This window comes from Diabrotica undecimpunctata, chromosome 5 (assembly GCF_040954645.1).
Source record: "Diabrotica undecimpunctata isolate CICGRU chromosome 5, icDiaUnde3, whole genome shotgun sequence".
Classification (NCBI taxonomy): Eukaryota; Metazoa; Arthropoda; class Insecta; order Coleoptera; family Chrysomelidae; genus Diabrotica; species Diabrotica undecimpunctata.
The window spans coordinates 59,906,342-59,928,720 of NC_092807.1; the positions used below are offsets into that span (position 1 = coordinate 59,906,342).

The following is a 22,379-nucleotide window of genomic DNA, read 5'->3' on the forward strand; positions in this document are numbered from 1 at the left end:
CTGTGTCGTCAAAGATTAAAGAATTAAATATATAAATTCCACTTTTCTAGAATCCTGACATTATATTGGAAGGAGTTAAGGATTTTGCATGTGATTTTCCAACACAATCGGCTATTTGGTAAATAATCTTGATAATTCCAGGATGTCGTAGAAGCCAAGAAGCAATACCAGCATTGTAATATGCTTTGAATGGTCTAAAGACGGATATATCTAAGGGTTGCATTTTGTGACTAAAGTGTGGAGGTGGGGTCAAAATAGTCACACCTGCAGCTCGAGTTTTCTTAATAACGGCAACCGATATATGGCTTTCACAATTGTTATATATTAGAAGGGAAGGATTGTCAGGTGTACTATGTGATTGCTTTATGAAATGGTTAAGAACATGTGAAAAGAGTTCGGTCGTCATCCCATCATTGGACGTTGCTAATCCCAGTCTACCTGGAGGTACTCCTGAGGGAAGGTATGTGCCGTTAGCACAAATGATTGCGTAAGTTGTTACTAGACTTTCACGTTCGGCACTGCTACATTGACCAATTGTTTGAAACCCTTTTGGGCAACAATTTTTCTGGGGTTTTGCATAGTGCTAGTAGCCATTTCATCAAGATTAAAGCCTACCTAATACCAACTTTGTGGCAGCAGCCATTACGACTGCAAACATATTCCCTATTTTTCCAGGCGTTTGCTTTCTAACCATATGAATATAATATTGTTGTACATAGTGAAACGCATATCACTATGTACCACATAACACTGTTTCAGTATGTACCAATAACCTAACCACACAATAAAATTTAAAACTTTGCTGTGCAAGTTATTATCTTAAAGATTGTGTTTTAGGTTATATTATTACCTACGTAAAATGCCATTGTAATAGTAGGAATGCTTAAAATCGGCTGTTAATGAATAAAACATACATGACAACTACTCTTAGTTAATACATATCTTTAAAAAACATAAAATCCAATTATTATTCGCAAAACTTATTCCACGGACGTAAACGCTCACAACAACATTCAACTCTACTGGACAACTGTAGATTTTACAAATTCGCTTTACGAGGGCGCCAAATTTAAAAATAAATTTCAGTGTTTTACTCTGAATCATGTATCACTGTGTACCACTCTCCCCTATTAATATTAAATGGTTTTCGTTTTTAATTATTGTGCAGTAAAAAAAAACAAAAAATAACTATTTTATTTATGTAGATGAAATGTAATAAAATACGAAATTAGTTATAATATTGTTTATTAAAAAAAAAATTAAATCAGTATTATTCTTCTTAAATACAACACATCTCATCCCGATGGTACAGCTCATGGTGGCTCGGCGGTAATCATCCGCAGCTGCATATCAGATCATGTATTGCTGAAATATGCAATAGAAAAAATACAAGCAGCAATCGTTCATGGCACTTTAACATATCGGCAATTTATAGCCCACCTCGTCACGCAATCTCCACAGATGAATACAAAGCCTTCTTCCAATTATTTGGCAGCAAATTTGTAGTCGGGGGAGACTGGAATGCGAAACACATATACTGGAGCTCAAGACTGATAACAACAAAAGGTCGTAATCTTCTCAAAGCAATAACCGACAACAACTATCATTGCCACAACAACGGAATCCCTACATACTGGCCAGAAAACTTCCAGATCTGCTGGACTACTACATAAGCAAAGAAGTGTCCAGAAACAACTGTCTAATAAAATCCAGCTATGATCTCTCATCGGATCATACACCGGTTATTATGAGCCTGAGTACCACAGGTATAAATCATGAATTCCTAACATTACTTCCAAAACATCAGTTTGGTTTTCGGGAAAATCACTCCACTACCCAACAAGTTCATCGAATCATAAATGAAATATCAAAAAGTCTTGAAGAAAAGAAATACTGCAACGCTGTATTTCTAGACATCTCACAAGCGTTTGACAAAGTCTGGCACAGAGGTCTGGTTTACAAAGTAAAAATAGCACTATCCAGTAACTATGTCATCCTACTTAAATCCTACGTATCAAATAGATATTTGTCTGTAAAATTCAAAGACCAACAATCCAACCTCTGTCCTATTAACTCCGGAGTCCCGCAGGGTAGTGTTCTAGGGCCGCTGCTTTTCTCACTCTACACAGCCGTTATACCAGAGACTGTTAATACTACAATCGCTTCCTTTGCTGACGACGTAGCAATACTAGCTGTAAATGAAGATCCCATACAAGCCTCACAAAACCTGCAACATCATCTGAACATATTTAGTGATTGATATACGAAATGGGGAACAAAAGTAAATAAAACAAAATCATCTCAAATAACATTTACCAACCGTCACATGGTGTGCCGTAAGGAAATCTTGACTGTCTTTTTCATTTTATTCGGATCTACTCTGTATGAGTACAAGAAACCAATTCGCTAATGATTTCTGCTTAGTTAAGGAGACATGTCGTGGAATGCAAATTTTAGATTCCCCATGTCTCTATTAACATCTTTATCAACGTCTGCTATGGCTTGCAATTTTTAGAAGGCTCAGATTAAGGCAGATATCTGAATTGTGTTTCGAAACTATTTTACGGATTTAATATCAGATGTCGCTATTGCGTCCGTTTCGAAGCCATTTTATTGTTGCTTCTTTAGGACAGGAAAGATTTATTTTTCACGTTGAGAACGCCTATGAATAGCTGTTCTGATGAGCTTTATTAAAGCGAAATACGTATAAACAGATGCATAGACGCTTTGTACGTGAAGTGAAATCTTGACTGTCTTTTTCATTTTATTCGGATCTACTTTGTATGAGTACAAGAAACCAATTCGCTAATGATTTCTGCTTAGTTGAGGAGACATGTCGTGGAATGCAAATTTTAGATTCCCCATGTCTCTTTTAACATCTTTATCAACGTCTGGCTATGTCTTGCAATTTTTAGAAGGCTCCAGATTAAGGCAGTTATCTGAATTGTGTTTCGAAACTATTTTACGGATTTAATATCAGATGTCGCTATTGCGTCCGTTTCGAAGCCATTTTATTGTTGCTTCTTAAAGACAGGAAAGATTTTTTTTTCACGTTGAGAACGCCTATCAATAGCTGTTCTGATGAGCTTTATTAAAGCGAAATACGTATAAACAGATACATAGTCGCTTTGTACGTGAAGTGAAATGTTGACTGTCTTTTTCAAACATAATTATATAAAAAAAGTATTCTGCTTCTTTCAGTAGCCTGTCCGATTATCGAACGTTGACGATCATATGGGCAATAATGTTTTAATTGTTTATGGCGGCTCTAAATAAATTAGCGGTGGTCTCTTGATACCATTCTCGGGAGGATGTTCTTCTTCGGACTGGGCCCCTCCTTCCGGTGATCTTACTCTGTATTATGAGGTGTAGAATGTTATACCTCTCTGGATGTCTCATTACATGACCGAAATATTGTAACTTTCGAATTTTTATCGTTTTTGCTATTTCTGTACTCTTTTTCATTCGATGTAAAACTATTAAATCAGTATACTCTTTGAAAAAAAAAACAAATAAACTAAAATTGTTTTTTTTTAATTTTACAAACAATGCTCTAAATAAATATGGGGTCTGATAGACTGGGCGCGACCAGTCATTAAATTTTACAGACACTTCCAGTGCAGGTTTAGGAGATCCAAAACTACGGTTTCTGGTTTAAAAATTATCTTAATGTTAAACGATATAGAAACTTAATCGGAGATAACCGTCTAGAAAAACGATAGACCTGTCTTTATTGTCTTACTTATATCAAACGATCAATACTTTCAATGTGTCTGACAACCAATGTGCTAGTGTAAGGACTGTGTTTGATATATATCCTACGCTTCACTGTATGTTAACCTAGAATATACACCTTCGATCTTTTTTATTTATAGAGATAACAGAAAGCAATTTCATGCTTAAGTAGTTACTTTGGATGTATAATGTAGGCCGGTATACTATGTGTAAAATTCTAAATATAAACACAAAACGGCTTACAATCATATACGATTAAAACCGATTTTCTTTTATGCCATTTTAAAAGGTAATTTAAAGGTTGAATGGTTAATGGTTGAATAATATGCCACTACTTTAAAATCATTTTGGGTATTACAATTAGTATCTCGTTACATAACGATTTTTTTGGTTTTGAAAGCCGATATTCTAAATAAATAGATCAACTAAGTTAGTTTCTTATTCGACACAACTGTATAAACATGTTTGTTGAAATGTGTAGTATAAGATAATATAAAAAGACTCTCATCTAGGGATTCATCAGTTTTTTAGATGAAGTATTTTTAAATAAACAATCAAATCGTCAAAATCATTATTTTGCTCGTAACTCAAGCTCATAACATGAAATCCTGTCTATTTAGAGATTTGACGTCAACAGACAACTTTTTCAAAAAAAAAAAAATACACAAAATGTTAAATGTTAAATTAATATCGAATAATAAAAAAAAGTTATTGTAAAATGAACAACATAATAGATTTAGTTATAGATTTTAAATAGTGTTATTACCTTTTTTATTATTTATTCATTTTTTTTAATATATCTAACTTATCCATCCAACGAACTAGTAGAATACCGTTGTTTTTTTCAATTATTTTTTACAATCATTTGTTCATACTCCCTCGATCCTGTTTTTAAACATTTTTTTTAGTCAAAGTATATGATCGGGGTATACGATTTTCTCGTACCGTGCTTACTGCTTACAAGTTTAGGCCGGTAAACAAATTATCTGTATGTCAAATATATGGTAAATTGGGTTCTTTTAGTTCTGTAATATAAGAATTAATGGTAAAAACACTTTTACAAACAATTTTTCATACTCATCATCACCACAGGGTTATTTCCTTGATACAAGTCGAAGTTAATGAGACAGCCAGCATTTGAATTTAGACACCACACTGTGTAGCCGAATCTTACAGGTTCGCCATGAATGTATTGTTTACATCCGTGACGTCTGTACTACTTTACCATTGACTCATCATAAGACAAATTCTGTACTGGTTAAAAATGTTGTAAACATCTTTCTTTGATTATGTTCATAAACTCTCGTAACTTCCAAGCTTTATCATCTGGACTGTTCTGCAAGTTGTCGGCAATATGAATATACTTTTGAATTTAAATAAATAGGTTCCATCTCATAGCATGGACCACCAGTTTGTTGTGAACATCTTCCTTCATATTTTAGTACATCCTATTTAACGGTAAATGGTTGTAACCGATCAAAATCAGAATAGCAATAAAACATCGAATTTCTGATAGTGTTATTTCGGGATCTAAGTATTTGATTTTTAAATTACGCTCATTTCTGAGATTCTTTAGTAAGTAGTTAGAACATATAAAAACATAACTCGGACAACTGAATACCAAACATGTCGTTATATTTGAAATAATCGGCCTCTAGAAATAAGCAAGACATGGGCTCTTAATCACCACTTATCAATGTAGGACAATTATTTCGTAGAAGAATAAATTTTATTTACTCTCTGCTCTTGTCTCCAGATTTGTCGGGTTGAGCTATTTCCAATGTAGAAGGTTCTGCAGCTTGTAGCGGTTGTACCTTCAATTGTGAAACATTCAATTTAACTCCATTAACTCCAATTCGTACATTATTTATTAGCTTTATTTCAGCTCCTGCCTTAGCTGCCGCACTAAAAATACGTAAGCAAATAAAATATTATACAATCCGTTATGCATCATTGCTTCGTACCAGTTAAGTTATACATCATTCCCCATTCGTCTTTGTTAACTGAATCCTCATATGATTCTGCATATACTTCTAGTTGGGTTATAAATATCTTATCAACTTGCTAAACTCTATCGTCATTATCATATATTATTTTTAGTATAGTGAAAAACCTTTACTAAAACAAAAACCATGTATATAGAAATATGTCACTATTTTATCCTAAACGACCACCGATACCAAATGGTAACACACCAATTTAGGGTTTCTTATCAATAACAAATTAAAACTCATTCTAAAATATTGAAGCTCAAATTAAATCTTAACACCATTTATATTAGCGCTTATATCAAACTATTACTAAAATATGCAATAATACTGCAAAAATATACTAACTTCCATCGAATATCCATAATTTCGACTAAAAATAAAAATTGTTCAGAAAAAAAAATATCACACACACCAATAAACCACACAGCAGTCGGCTTACAAATAACAAATGACATAGAATGACAGTCTGTCATGTCTGCTCACCTTGAAACTGAATATATTCGAACTTACACTTAAACAATTTTTACAAAATGCGCCAGTGGCACATCAATAATATTGAGAGGTATTTTGATACCCTATGGTATCTATGGACGCTAATGGGTTAGGAAGAAAAATAAAGAAGTTTTTGTTATATAATCATTATGTCCATACCGCTAGAATAGTATCAGTGTCCAGTTTTCATAAAACATTAATTACTTTTATGCAATTACTAAAATAGACAAAAAAGTTTAGTTTTAAGAGGAAAAAAAAACAGTAAAACTTATTATTTATTAAGAAAATACAAACGAGGATATTTTTTATGAGCTAAGCTCACATACATCAGAAAATAAAAGCAAAAGTTATGTGGCTTTTATCTTTTAAGTAAAACTAATTGAAAAGACTGGGAATAAAAGAAAATGTGTCATAAATGACAACGTATTAATAATTATTATTTTGGTAAAAGCTTAAACGACTGGCCTATTTTTTCTAAAAGAAATATGAATGCGCGTAGTAAGAATTACTGGAATTAGTTTGATATACAGTTCTTACCCTGTTCTCTCTTTCTTTATTTCAGACATTTCAATGATAACTTCTGCAGGAAATGTTAAGATTTATTTGACAAACAATCTTTTTCTGAATGCCTTTGAATGTTGGAAATCAAATGTAACATAAAAGCGATTTCTAAAATCAAAGGGTACATTTTAAAATCAAATAAATAGGACTTGAAATTTCTGACACAACGTGAAAAATACAAAGAATCTTTTTTCTATAGATTGTTAGGTACAAACAAAAAAAGCATACTTGTAAAGGACATAAGAAAGACTAAAAGACATAAAATGTTATAGGAATAGTAACTTATAACTGACCGTTTTGTATTTTATTCTGTAGGATTCATAAATTAAGCTATTTCTTTCACTTACAATTCTATATGCTGCATATGTTTTTTGAGGTAAACCATGTGCAATTTTTTTTGTCTCTATGAATGCTTGCTTATTTAGTTAATTTGTAGATGAGCTAATGATGTGTATGAATTACTACACGAAACGACTTCAATAAAAGGATAAAGTGCTGATATCCTTTCTTTTATTCTCCAACATTTGGCCGAGAACCCTCATCTATCGCAGTGAACTACATTTATATATATATATATATATATATATATATATATATATATATATATATATATATACATATATATATATATATATATATATATATATATATATATATATATATATATATATATATATATATATATATATACGGCTATTCCAGATGATACCCACCCCGGTATATTATACAGATTAGTGGTGGCCCGGCATCGCAACGTAAGAAGGGAGGTATTTTTCGCATATACTAAATAATATAACATACATATTAAAGGAATCCTCAAATATATGATGGATTTTTCGAATCCCGTCTATATACTAATCGTTGTGCTCTTATGCTTGTTCGCAGCCCGGCGATGTTGCCAATTATTAAATAGGGTTATTATTGTTATTTGCTTAGTAAGACATTTTTTGTTGAACACATTGATCTTTACTTTCGACAACTTTTAAATAAATGTGTAGTGTGTAGTTTTAAGTTAGTCAAGTGTTTTAAAAATGAAACGTTCTCGTTTCTTATTAGAATTGGCGGCTCGAGATCAAACGCGTAAGTAATCTTATTTACATTTTATGTATAGAAATTTACGCTCCAAAACGTCCAAATTAAATAATAAAAGTCCGAGTACATTATTATTCATATTGTCAGTATTTAACGTTTTTGCATGGGACCTTTGGTATGATTTAAACTTTTATTACAGGGCGTCGTCGAAAGGTAACTAAAATTAAGGTGTAGATTTTTAATATTATATTTTAAAATATTTCAATTTGGACATTGAAGAGATTATCTTACAATTAATTAAGAATTAGTTAGTTATTCTCACCTCTACGTATCCAAAATTTGTTTTCAATTACTACTAATTTAAAAAAGTTGGTGTCAACCGTTACAATTTGTAATATTATATATATTATTCTGTTCTTATATTGTTTACACATGCCCACAAGTGCCTCTAATTATTAACTCTCTTTCCAGACTCGATATTTGGCATATTTTCTGAAGATAAGTGTTCCAACCAATTTCATATATTTTTCCTATTTTGTTTTTTATCGGTGCCACTGCTAAATTCGCACATGTCTCTTCATTCCTGTTCTTTTCATTCTAGTGTTGCAAATACCCACCATAACATCTTCATTTCTACAACAATAAATATTCTTTTGCATATGATTCATTTCCATATATCCTCTTTGGTTTTACTCATTACAGTTTTTTATTTATTTTACAGAAAGTCTGCCGTCAGTTAGTACTTTGTCAGCTTTTCTCTACTTCACTCACATCACTCTAATTTTCGTTGATACACCGCACTTATTTTCCTCTTGAATACCGATCACAGGCAGCTAAACTTTTCCCTTTTCTCTAATTTCTTATTTTGTAGCTTTTCCCGAATTACCTGACTTTATATTATATGTATTCTCTGTACATTCTATTTAACGTAAGTCCTTTTCTTCTATGGCCCTTCATTATTTTTCCAATAAGTCATCTATCTTCTTCACTTTTTGATATTTAAAAAATACCAACAACTGTTACGTCATTAATGCCATTTTTGTAACAACTAATAATATCTCTTAATATTTCCACCGTTAATAAACAACCTTCTTTTATATTAAAGGATATGTGAGTGAAGGAATTGAAGTAATCCGAAATGATTCAGTATGGAAAAATAATGATCAAGACTCATTAGTATTAGCTTCCGAAAGTGAACTTTACGAAGACTCCGGTTCAGAATATATTCCACCAGAATCAGAGGATTACAAATTTCCAAAAAGGCCTAATATACTTAAAGTATTATGATAATAAATTCTTGTATTTAAATACTCACATAAGATTTGTTTTAGTATAATGTTGAACGGAGTGTATCGCTAGGAATGAGACCAAATCAATCCAAAATTAATGTGATTGAAAACGTTTTATTAACTACTGTAGTAAGAGTAAAATTTAAAAAGTTGTATGTACATTCTTTCTCAAGTGTAAATGCTTTTAGGATAACAAGTGCCTACCATCAGAAACAAAAGTTCTAAATTACTTGAAAATTATGAGAGGATCAGAAGTTACAGAATCGGAAATTTTAAGTAGAGAAGTAAATATTCTTAATAAACTAGATTCAAACCTTATTCAAAATCTAGAAAACTGTGCTGAGACAACCGAAACTCTTTTTTTGGATGAAGATATAGAATTTGAAACGAAAAGTGAAAAATCTAAAAATATTTCTAAAATAGAATTAAATATCAACAATTCAGAAAATAAAGAAAACTTTGAGATGCCATTTTATGAGGACGTAAGTTCCTTTTTTCCCAAACTAAATTTTCTACAATATTTAGACTAATAAATTATGTTACATTAGTGTTTTTCGCTTTTTTCCTCATACAGTTTTGAAACTTTCATTTCGTTCTGTTCTGTGTACCACAAATATTTCTCGTTTTTGCGTCAACAATCCTACCTTTGTTCTTTGGTTTATTTGTTTGACCTTAAGTAATTAGCTGATCTCGTCGTCTTTTTACTATTATTTTGTCTCACTTTTTACTATTTATTAATATTATTCAAGCAAAATGAAATTACTCGAATCAGTGAAAATTAATACGTTTTGATGGTACAACAAAATCTCGATATGTTTTTCTAGAAGAGTAATTTTTGCTGACGGTAGAAGTTGGTGTTGCTAAAGGGTACTAGTTTTGTAATTAATAATTAAAGAGGCAAAATAATAATGGTTGTAGAAAAGGGAAGTTTTTTGTATTCTTATAGTCATATGTTTTATCAAATATCTTGCCTAGTACTTTTGATTGTTTTCTATCATCAATGCAGACCTTTAGAAGTGGAAACTACCCACAGTAGAAGAAACAAATGGCTTCATTATAACCATTATTTTACACCCTACTTAATTACGAATGGCACAATTCAGAGCTTTAAAAAGCATTTTAAGTCTTATCTCCTTGCGGATAGACACTTTCAGTAGAATTAGAATACTTTTAGTAGAATTAGGACACAAGATATGTAGGTAAGACAGCGCCATAGTTCTAACGGTTTATTTCTTATTTAAACAATTGAAAATGCAATGTATGATATGTATGTTAGCGACTCCTTTAGGGCTAAGTGGAAGAGCAAGCCATTGATTCCTATGCATCAAATAGTTTGAACTTCGCCTTTTGTTTCTATTGTAATATTTGTTTTTTTTCTTTGGAAATAATAAAGACATTTATTTTTAGTATTAAATATAATAAAAATATTACATAAGAGAAAAATTATGCTAACAAACAAGCACGTTAAAAGTTTATAGACATATGTTAAACGGAAATACCTAAGAAGTGTATTTCAGATTGTCATTTGTCTATCAATGTTTAACATTTGTCTTTATTGGCATTTTTTCTTTGTTTGTAATATTTTATAAAAATTTTAAACTTTTCGCAATGTATTTTTGACTATGTGACTCACTCTTAAGTAGGATGTCTGATAAACGATATGATGAAATCATTTGTGTCTTCTTCCACTTCTAGATGGTGATTGAAAACAATCGAATGTACTAGGCAAGATAATTCATACAAACATATAAACCTATAAGTTCAAAAATTTCTTTTTTCTGATAATAATAATTTTGATTAAGAACTTTCTTATCGCACGCTACTACTTTAAGTGATTATATTTTCTCCCCTAAAAATATTTCGTGATCTGTCACCTCGTCAACTAATCAAACAATAGATAATATGTATTTCCTCCTTTTTTTTATAACTTTTATACCGTTTTTAGATAATTCTGGCCTATGTTTCTACATACAACCTTAGTTATGTTATACAAAAAATCCAGAAATTTCTCCTTGCAATTTGCACATATTTTTTCAACTTCCTGGTAATAAAAAATAACAATTAAAATTAGATTAAGTAGAAATGAGATTGCAAATATTTTAATATCTATTGTATAAGTGTAAAAATTTTCCTAGTTACTTCAATATTAAACAATTTTAGGAAGACCTTACTCCGCCAATATCAGAAAATTTATGCCTATTGCAAAATGCAGATTTATCTGAAAGTCCAAGTGGACAAATGATTCTAGAAAAACTTGTTTCAAAGGATACTTATAATCCAGAAGAAATTGTTGACAAAGCCGGACCTTCTCTTTGGAACCATTCAACAGATAAAACAATTAAAAGTAAATGTTATGAACCAGAACATATTAATATCCAGAATCAAGAAAACAATGCAGTGCCTGGGACTTCATTTAATATAACCGTAATTTATTTTTATTACATACTTAATTTTCGACCAATAAATTAATTATAAAATATTTAAAATTCAGTCCAAAAATTTATTTTGCTGACCACAGTTATTCCAAAAAGAAAAATTTTTATCATTTATGTAATCCTAATAAAGTGTGTCAAATCTCTTGTTACCTCTACGTATTTATGTCATTTATTATCTATTATCAGTGCCGTAGTCCAGAACTATTTGTTTATTTCTATCACTGCCTCATTTATTTGGCAATAAACTGCATCATCCTGCAATGCCTCAGTCAATTTCACGCTAATTTTTGACACTTTGAATTACGAATTATCATATTTTTAACCAAACTAGTAAACATTTACCGTCAATCCAACAACAATTTTCCATCATTATCTTTCTCCCTTGCGTATGCTTCATTACCAAGCAAATACCTATGGATCCAAACTATTTTCTGATACTATAGATAAAAAGAAAGTAAAATAATTTGTCTTGTTAATATTTGTTAACTGAAAATATTAATATTGGTTCGCCCTTGCACAAACTTAAAAATTAGAAATAAGTCAGTAATAATTGTTAAAACTTAATAGTTGTTAGCTATTAAACGTACTTAATATAGTCATCTGACTACCTACAGCCAAACAGAATAACTTAACTCTAACCTATTTTCAGAATGACATTCATAATTACGAGTACAAGAGAAAGTCATCTGCCCGAGAAAGACCAACAATTTGTCCCATTTGTTTTGGTGATGTAATTACACATTTTACCAGACATTTGTTCAGACATCACTCTAATAATCAACAAGTGATTCAAATTAAAAATCTGCCACCGAGAAGCATAGAACGATTGTCGATGGTGTCTGCTTTGAGAAAACAAGGGTACTTTCATTTGAAAACTGAAAAAAATTTAACAAATCCTGTAAGAACTTCCAGTAACCCCGAAACGGAATATTTTACATGCATATATTGCCTAGGGCATTACTCAAAAACGCTTTTATATAAACATGTAAAAGTTTGCAAACAAAAACCAATCGGTGAAACAAATCCTGGGAAAAGATGTTTAACTAAAAGCCAAGATTTTTTGGTGTCGATGATTTCTAAAAATCGAGATTTTTTGAAAGCAGCACGGCTAAAAGAAGAAGTATTTACCATTATGAGAGCAGATAATATAAGTTTAGTTGCAAAAAGCGACACACTTATTTGTTTATATGGTGAACACCTTTTGAACAAACACAAAAGACAACAAATCTCTACACACATATCTAATAAAATGAGGGAAATGGGAAGACTTTTAATAGCTCTTAAAACTATCGATAAATCAATTGTGGGACTTTTTAGTGCAATGAAACCAGAATGTTTCCAAAATCTTATAACTGCAACTAAGGAAATAAGTTCCTATGATCCTGTGGAGAAGTGCTACAAAGCTCCGTCATTAGCATTACATATGGGTACCAATTTAAAAATAATGTGTAATATTGCCCTAAAACTAGTAATTGAGAAGAAACAATTACCTAATATTACATGGGAAGATAGGAATAGAAAAAAAGAAGAAATAAAAGATCTTAGAAAATTAATTCAGGGTCATTGGTGTAGTGAAGTTTCAAGTATAGCTTTAAAGGTGTTAAATGAACGCCAATGGGAAAAACCTACAACTCTTCCATTAAGTGAAGACATACAAGCATTTCAAACTTACGTACATAGTTTGGCAAATGCTGCATATAATGAACTGTTAGATAACATCAACATTAACGTAAATTATAAGATATTAACAGAGTGCGTTTTAGCACTAACTGTTGCATTTAATAGAAAACGTATTGGCGATGTACAATATCTCAAAATATCCACTTACAACAGAATTCTCGATAATACAAATGAAAATGCTTTTCTTGAATCACTAACAACTGTTGAAAAAGTATTAAGTCAACGATTCAAAAGGGTAGTTACTGGAGGCAAGGGTTCTAAATGTATAGCAATTTTATTTTCTCCCCAAATACAAAAATTCATAAAATTAATGTTGAAAATTAGAGAGCAAGCAAATGTTGTACCCACTTCTAATCCATACATGTTTGCGAATCCTGGTTCGGCAAATAGATGGATGGTAGGATACCACGTAATTAGAAAATTAGCTGCAGCATGTGGTGCAAAACGCCCTACTCTCTTAACATCAACCAGATTTAGAAAACATATAGCGACAACTTTGCAGCTTATGACAATGGATGATAGCGAAATGGAACAAATTGCTACATTTATGGGGCATACTAAGAAAACTCACTCTGAATTTTACAGGTATTTTTATTTATATTTTCTATGTCATAAAATTTTCATAATTTTTTTAATACAGGCTACCACAAAATATATTTCAAACAGCCAAAGTTGCAAAGGTATTGATGTTACTGGAAAAAGGTAAAGGAAAAGAGTTTAAAGGAAAATCATTATCAGAACTTAAATTTGAAAACGATGTTTACATTAGTTCTGAATCAAATGACGAAGATGTTTCTAAAATTGGCTTGACAGATATTGCAGCAGAACCTTCAAAATTAGATGAAACTGACGATAAACAAGAGGAAAATGGTAAGTATTATTATATGCTTTAGTTGAATATTTTACTTCCCTTTCTTGCAGATGAATATCAGGAACCCTGTATTAAAAATGGTCGAATCCGATGGAGTGCGCAAGAAAAAAATATTGTAAAGCTTTACTTCAAACATCATATTGAGGAAAAAATAACCCCTAAAAAAGAAGAATGCGAGTCATTCATTTCAAAAAATAACAAGATTTTAAAAAATAAGGACTGGGTTCGAATAAAAACATTTGTTTATAACACTTTTAGATTGAACACATAATAATGTATGTTTACCGATAGTTTAGAGATTTGCGTTATTACTAATTTTTTCTTTTTTTATTAATAGAAAAATACTTTATTTGTAATTTTATAAGTTTTTGAAATTTAGTTTATAATAAAATATTTTAAAAAATATCCTGGCTCATTAATTACCACCTATCAATATTAGAATTCTAATGATAATGTATGATTTGGATCCACGTTGATTGTTGCCTCACAAATTGTAATATCAGTTGTAATTGCCAATTATACATAATAAAAATATTCTTATAGAAGTATAAAAAATGAGTTTTGTATAATTGTAATTTATTTAATTTTTATTTGTATAAAGAACACATTAAATAAAATTTAAATTTTTTTTTGATAATATAATAGCTCTATTCTTAACTAGACATACAATTTTAACGGCACATAAGTACCGTAATAATCTCAAATTTAAATAAACACAGATACAGAATTAATTATATTAAAAATGTTAAATTGTAACTATAGAAATTCACTGCTGTTGAACCAGCAATGCATTCTACCTGACAATTATTCCCTTTTTTAATAGTGAATGAGCTCCTCACAAGGACCAGCGAAACGTTACTTCTCAACTCTAGTTTAACACGATCAATACTTTTAAGCTGTTTATTATTTTTTGCAGAGCTTGTTTTTAATATGAGTAACGAAGTAATTAAAGTCTGACAGCGTCTAAGTGGGGCATTAAATCAAGGTAAAGTGTTAAAGTTAAATTAAAGTGAGTGGGCCATACGGTCATAGGAAAAACGAAAAAACTGGTAGTAATAGTAGCTGTTGTTGTTGATCTTATTATAAATTCGCATTTATTAAAAATAATTATACCTGACCCACAGGGTAGGGTTTTCACCTCGCCAGAAATCCCTAAACGCCTAAACGCAATTGTTTTAAGTAATATTTGAAGTCGTCTGACGGGGTGAAAGCCCCACCCTGTGTGCCTGGCATAATTTTTTTATTAATTGTAAATGCCAAAAAACAACTCCGATTAATTTTTATCTAGTTTCCTATGGTCCTATGGCCCCCTTACTTAAGTTAACTTTAACATTTCACCCACTTAGATCATAATTTAATTACTTGATTACTTATACTATTATAGAAAAGCTATGTTCAGATTTTTAACTTGATTCACTTAACCCGCATTTTTGTCCTCGCCTCACGGGCTAGAAGTAACAGCTTACTGCCCAAGTATTACAGGTTTGTGCTTATAGAATACAATGTGTTTTTGAAAAATTCCAATTTTCTTTCTTACACATAACAAATATTGTGCCCAATATAATAATATGTTGGTATTTCATATAATTTTGCACAAATTAAATTATAAATACCATATTATAAAAGATAGGGGCAAAGTTTTGATCTACATAATTGCGTTTAAAAATTCTCACTGTTTATTTTATGACAGAAATAAATTACGAGTTCACGAAATTACATTTTCCCATTGTTGCCAAATGAGCGGGCTTCACTTAACAGGCCAAATACTTTGGCTCGCATCATTCGGAATTTATGTACACCTCTTATATATATAAAACAGCAGTGCCGCCTTACAGTTTTATCGTGAACTAAATCTGTATAACTTGAGATGTGTATAAGCCCATGAGAAGCCCTCAAAAAATTTGAAATATCGATATATTTAAAAAAACCGAAGATGTAGTGTGACATGTCATAATGACGTATATTTAAGAGGGGTAGGGGAATCCACTGCTATCAATTATGAACTCATCAAGAGTACGGCTAAGCAGATATACACAGAAATCTTACGAAGCCCGACTTCGGGCTTCGTATGCACACTATGGGCTGCCTATATGCGGTGAAGTCTAGCGCAAATGGCTTCCTTATGGTGGTTTACACGTCTATATATATATATATATATATATATATATATATATATATATATAGCTTCCGAGGTCTCAGTCTCCCGGGTCCCAGACACTACTACACTGATACTGATCACTAATAAATGCATTACTGTTGTTGGGAATAAAGGACACGTCGATACCGTCGATAGTGACGTGGTTTTGGTTTGGTTGGTGGTTGGGTTAGCGTGGGGATTGGCGCGGGTGTGGGCGCAAATATATCTGACAGTAAAATTTTTATTGACGAGTAAAGCTGACGGTGTTTTCTTTATGAGAGGTCTCCAAGTCGAAGCTAACCGTATGCCGTCGTACCTTTTATCGAGACAATTTGGCCTTTTTTAATTTCTATGGCTTCTCGGATAATTCTTGGTTTATAGAAGCGGACGGGGTCTATGGTTCTGGAGTTTTAAAAATCAATTTTGTGACCTTTATGAAGATGGTATTGACCTAGAGCTGAAATTGTGTCGGAATTGCGAATAGAAATAGAATGTTCATAAATCTTATTTTTGACTCTACGATTTGTTTGGCCTATATAGGATCGAGGGAAGTCTGCACAGGAAATTTCATAAACTCTGTGTTGTTCATTTGGAATGTTGTCTTTGATTGATCGGACAGGAGAAGAAAGTTTTTGTTGGGGTGTAATATTCTCTTTATTCCTCTGATTACATCATGTGTAATCTCTTATTTAAAATGAATATGATCATTATGAATAAAAATCGACTGGGACTATCTCTTTGTTAATTATAATTTTCACAATTATCTTTTTTAAATTTTTCTTTCCTTTTTATAATTATAAATATTTTTTTTTCAATGAGTTTAAATGCCGCTCTAAAATAATAAACGCTAATATAAGCTTTTCACTAGAAGTCATGTTTCTTTCTCTTAAATTTCTAATACGAGTAATATATACGTTTTCATTTGTCTGTCATTTTGCTCTATGTTAAAAAATTTTTAGTTATTTAGTTTAGTATATTTTGTAATATTTTAAAACATCATTTATTTAAAAAAAATAAGCCGAAGAGTATGTAAGCACAGTTTTACAATTTAGCCATTTTAGTATTAAGATCGTCAAAAACACTAATAAATTTCCTTATACAAAGTTTCAAAATTAACTGTAAATCAATGTCTCAACCATTATAGATTCCAATTTTAATGGCTGTAGACAAGTCCAATACTAATTACCTTACTTTGCGCGATCGTTTCGTAACTTTAAACGGCAAAGTTCCGGAAATTGCTTTTGTGAGATTTTCCGTCATCTGTAGACAATAGTGCGATTTACTGCCTCCTACAGGAAATTTTGAATATCTTGGTGAGCCGCCAAAATATTATTAGTATGTAACAAATATAGTGTACGTCCGGAAAATATGTGGAAGATAAATGGAACTGATAACCAATTATTAATTCTTTTATTAATATATTTTAATTATATTATTTAGGGTAGATTAAAAAATAATATGTTTTTTAAAAGTTAAGTATTGATAATTCATTGAGAATTCTGGAACAGTGAAAACTTAGTAAGCGTCTAATTTTCTACTGCATAAGAGTTCTTCAAATATCGAAATAATTCGAATATGATATTTGAAAATATTAAGGGATAATGACATTTTTTTTTATTAGAGAAAAAAGTCGCATCCACTAAAAGGTTATTAATGACGAAACAAAATATAAATAACAAAATTAAATAATAACTACAGATTATAAAAAATGTTTATAGATCTTAGATATTTAATTATACTATCATAGGAACACTCCTGACCTAAAGACTCTGCTAGAGAGTTCGAGATATTGTAAAGACGTCTCTCTTGTTCATTATTTCCACAATTTGTTAAAAAGTGTTCAACTGTTAATCGAACGTTATACTGAACACCTATGGGTGGGTTATTATTTGTGAAAAGGTAATAGTGTGTTAACTTGGTATGTTCTAGACGTAGACGCGCAAGCACAATTTGTTCACGCCTGTTAAGCGACGATGGAATTCATTGAGATATCCAGCTTAGAATTAGTTTGAAACCCCTTATTTCGCCACAGACACAACACTTAATTTTTAAGTCACTGGAAATACACTTGTCTATTGGCTCCGACCAATCTCTTAAGATTGCCTGTCGTGCAGTCTTGTTAGCTTCTTTGTTTCCCGTTATTCCGACGTGCGAGGGTACTTACGAAAACTGAACTCTTCTTCCATGTTGATGAGCTTTTAGAACATTTTAGTAATTATTCAAAAGGATGTTTCGGAAAAATATGTTTTATCGAGTTTAGAGAGCTTTTGTGAAGTTAAGCTCGTTAAAAAGTTTCGCAGCACGGTATATAGCGTAGGGCTCAGCTGAATATGTGCTACATACTGGGGGTAGACAGAAAAGAAGATTGTTTTATAAGAAAACGATTGATGCCTCTATTTCGTCTTCAGACTTGGATGCATCTGTAGAGATTTTATAGTAGTCGGGGTACTTTTCTAAGAGGGCTTCGAACTTTAGCTGAATAAAGGAGTTGTTTGTAATGGATTTATCGAAGTAGACAAGAGATGTATCACAGATTGGTAAATCGATTCGCCAAGGCTCAGGGTATTTATTATCCGAGGAGAAAACGTCCGAAAAATTAGTGTTTAGATATTTAAGAATCAATTTAGTTCTCTCGTAATATAATTCTCTCGTAATATGCTTTTTTTAGTATAGCGAATATCTTGGAATTTGTTCACATATTTATTTGCAAACGTATTTTGATATATTTGTTTTAAAATATTACAGGCGGCTGAGGTTGCATATGATAGGGTGAGGAACATGCGCCGGTGATGTAGAGATGGTTCTCCATAAATGTTGGGTAACGGGGACGTTGAAAAAGCCCCTGTTATCAATCTAAGACCTTTATTATGAATAAGATCTAAAGAGTTAAAAAGAGATTGAGTAGAAGTGGAAAAGGCAATTGATGGATAATCTAGCTTAAAACGTATTAAAGCTTTATACAGAAGAAATAGAGTGGATTGGTCTGAGCCCCAGTTTTTGTTACAAAGAGATCTTAATATATTTAATCTTTTATTACAGAAAAGCATGAGTTGTGAGACGCGATTTTTCCAGCTTTGAATCAAAGATTAAACCAAGAATTTGTGATGATCTCTAAACTCCCGCTGTTTCTCATAGATTCTGAGGGTAGGGGGTTGTGGCAGGGAGCTTGAAGAAAATACAATTTCTATTGATTTTTTTACCAATTTTCGAAAGTACTAAAAAGTTTTGAAGAATTGAGGACATTAAGGAGATATTTTTGCCTTTAATAGATACCACTAGGTCGTCAGCGTATAAACAGCTTTGTAAGGGGTCTTGAATATTTTTGATTATATCATTTATTGCCACTAGAAATAATGTTAGATTGAGCCCGGATCCTTGGGGTGTACCCTTTTCCATACGAGAAATATTTAAAAAAATATTATTTATTTTTACTTAAAAAGATCTGTTGTTTAAAAAGTTTTGAATAAGGACAAGGCAGTGACCTTGAATATTCCAGTTATGAAGTTGTCTCAAAATGTTGTACTTCCAAGCTTTATTAAATGCATGTTCTAAATAAAAAAATATAGCGACACATTTTTGGTTCATAGCAATAGCTTCATGTATCTCACTCTTCAAGTCTAAAATGTTGTCTGTGGTTGATCGATATTTTCTAAAGCCATTTTGCTCATAGATTTAAAAATTTGAATTTTCTAAGACCCAAAAAGAGCTTGGAGTATTTTCTAGTAAGTTGCATGCTGTCGCTGTCAGAGATATGGGTCGGTATGATTTTGGGTCATATTTAAATTTGTCAGTTTTTAGAAGAGGAATGATTATTGCCTTTGGCCAAATAGCTGACCATTGGTGGCCAGCTTTTGTTAAATATGTTTAAGAGAAAGGTTTCAGAAATGCTGAAGGAATATCATCCGGTTCAGGACTAGAAGATATGAGTTTATCTCTTGAAAAGAGATAGGATGGTTTAAGGAATTATTTTGAACTTCTAATGGATGTATGGGATTTTGTTCGGCGAATTCTTAGACTTTGAGAAAATTGGCTGTATACTGTTGATTCGACGAGTGGCATTAGACATCTTATTTCCTGTGAGTGGTCCCATTTTTTATTTAGGCTGCATCCAAGGTATGCAATTTTGTCGATTATTTTCAAGAGTTCATTATTAGCTGTGAATTGGTGCTGTATTACGTCGTTTTTGCTTACTAAAAGAATTTTGATCTTCTTACAGTTTTATTTCAAGCCGTATCTGTCACAGGCTTCCACTACACGATCTATTAATGTTTGCAGATCCTCCGCATTATCAGCAATCAAAACCATATTGTCCGCATATCTTAAATTGTTTATGATTTCACCATTGATTTTTATACCTTCTCTTAAACCATCAATAGCTTCCCTGAACAGCATTTCTGAGTAAGTTTTAAACAACGTCGGTGATAAAATGTAGCCCTGACGTACTCCCCGTTTTATCATGAATTCTTGTGAAGTTTCGTTGTCTACTTGTACAGTTGTCCTTTCCTGTGAGTATAAAGTTTTAAGTAGGCGTAAATCTTTGTCATCAATACTAGATTCTTTCAGTATCTGAAATAATTTTTGATGTTGCACCTTGTCAAATGCTTTTTTAAAGTCTATAAACCATGCGTAGACTTCACAATTTACGTCTCGAAGTAAACACTTCTAAACCCAAACTAAACACTGGCCATTAAGCTACTCTGTTTTCAGAGCATCTGGTGGCATTTGCCTTTTTGGGGAGACGGATGAAGGTGGAAACTAGCCAATCTGTAGGATATTCTGCAGTTTTATTCAATAGTTTCAATATTTCAGCTTGTATGTTATCAGGTCCAGGTGCTTTGTTGGTTTTTAGTCTTTTTATTGCATAAATTACTTCACTGAGCGTTATTTCTGGTCCTGAACATCCAGAAACACTGACTTCTGTCTCTTGCTCTTCCTTGAATAATTCTTCCATATATTGCCTCTATCTCTAGTATACTCCCATTTTCGTAGAGCCGATTATTGTGCTCGTCTAGTATTAAGTTATGTCTTCGTGATCCGTTTCTTCCCGTTAAGTTTTTGATGTTTTTATGTAGGTTAAAAGTGTCATGTTTCTGTTCTAGGGATTCTATTTCTATGCATTGATCTTATAGCCATGAATCTTTAGCTTCTTTAATCTTTGTCTTAATAATTTTGTTTATTTCTTTGTATCTTTCCCCATTCATATATATATATATATATATATATATATATATATATATATATATATATATATATATATATATATTTCTTGTCTCATCCATGGCTGTTTCTTTATATTGTGTTCCGGTTAAATTTATTATCTACCACTGAATTACATATATATATATATATATATATATATATAAAACATAATATATAATATATTTAATATAAAATCAGTAGTACGTGAATATTTAGATTCAACAAGTTATATTAAATTTGGAACTAGATTTTAATTTTCCATTGAAATTAACGTTTCGGCAGGTAATCCTTGCCTTTGTCAAGATTCAACAAGTAAAGCGAGACACTAACATTAATAAACTTAATTAACTTAACAGTCCATTTAAGCATTTATTATGGACCCATGGAAGAAATGAACTTCTTGATCAAACGCTGTCTTCTTCTCAAGCACTTAAGTTATAGAGAACAGCCGTGGACCTTTCTGCTCTAAATCCTACCTGTTCTTCAGTTTTCATATCTTTGTACTCCCCTTCAATATGATTTTTAAGGATCTTTCCATATAATCTGCTAAATCTGCTAGTAACCAAGACACTGTGGTAGTTATTGCAGTCAATTCTGTTGTCTTATGGATTGGCGAAATTATACTCGGGTATTTCGGTTCTATTAATAAAGATCTGAATAATTGATAGAGATAATATTATAACAATTCTGGTGTGTGTAACAATGCAAAAAAATAAATAATGATTCAGTGAACAAAACTGGTAACAAGGGTTTCTTTTTCAGAAACAACTAGAAAAGTTGACATGGCGAGACTGGCTGCTCATCCAGATGAAATCTGCGAACTTCTGGATAAAATTGATTCCGATTTGGAAATTGAACTCGGAGATGATGATGACGATTGGGTCCGTCTGAAGAGGAGAATTTGTCTGTACAAGATGATGAGATTGAAGAAAGTGATAAATCTGATGAAAGTGGAGA

At 31.6% G+C, this 22,379-nt stretch overlaps 1 protein-coding gene across 1 annotated transcript; it reads left to right on the forward strand.

Moving 5' to 3' along the window:
- Window positions 1-12,784: 12,784 nt before the first annotated feature.
- Window positions 12,785-14,385, forward strand: LOC140440897 (uncharacterized). The gene is made up of 3 exons (XM_072531260.1): window positions 12,785-13,800; window positions 13,856-14,085; window positions 14,137-14,385. Exons 1-3 carry the CDS (start codon window positions 12,785-12,787, stop codon window positions 14,355-14,357), a joined length of 1,467 nt encoding a protein of 488 aa, XP_072387361.1. The 3' UTR covers window positions 14,358-14,385.
- The last annotated feature ends 7,994 nt before the right edge of the window (window positions 14,386-22,379 follow it).

Excerpts from the sequence above, each read along its gene's own strand:
- LOC140440897 (XM_072531260.1), top strand. The coding sequence starts at position 12,785 with ATGAGGGAAATGGGAAGACTTTTAATAGCTCTTAAAACTATCGATAAA. Across the intron at positions 13,801-13,855 it reads ACTCACTCTGAATTTTACAG|GCTACCACAAAATATATTTC; the intron begins GTATTTTTATTT and ends TTTTTAATACAG. Across the intron at positions 14,086-14,136 it reads CGATAAACAAGAGGAAAATG|ATGAATATCAGGAACCCTGT; the intron begins GTAAGTATTATT and ends CCTTTCTTGCAG.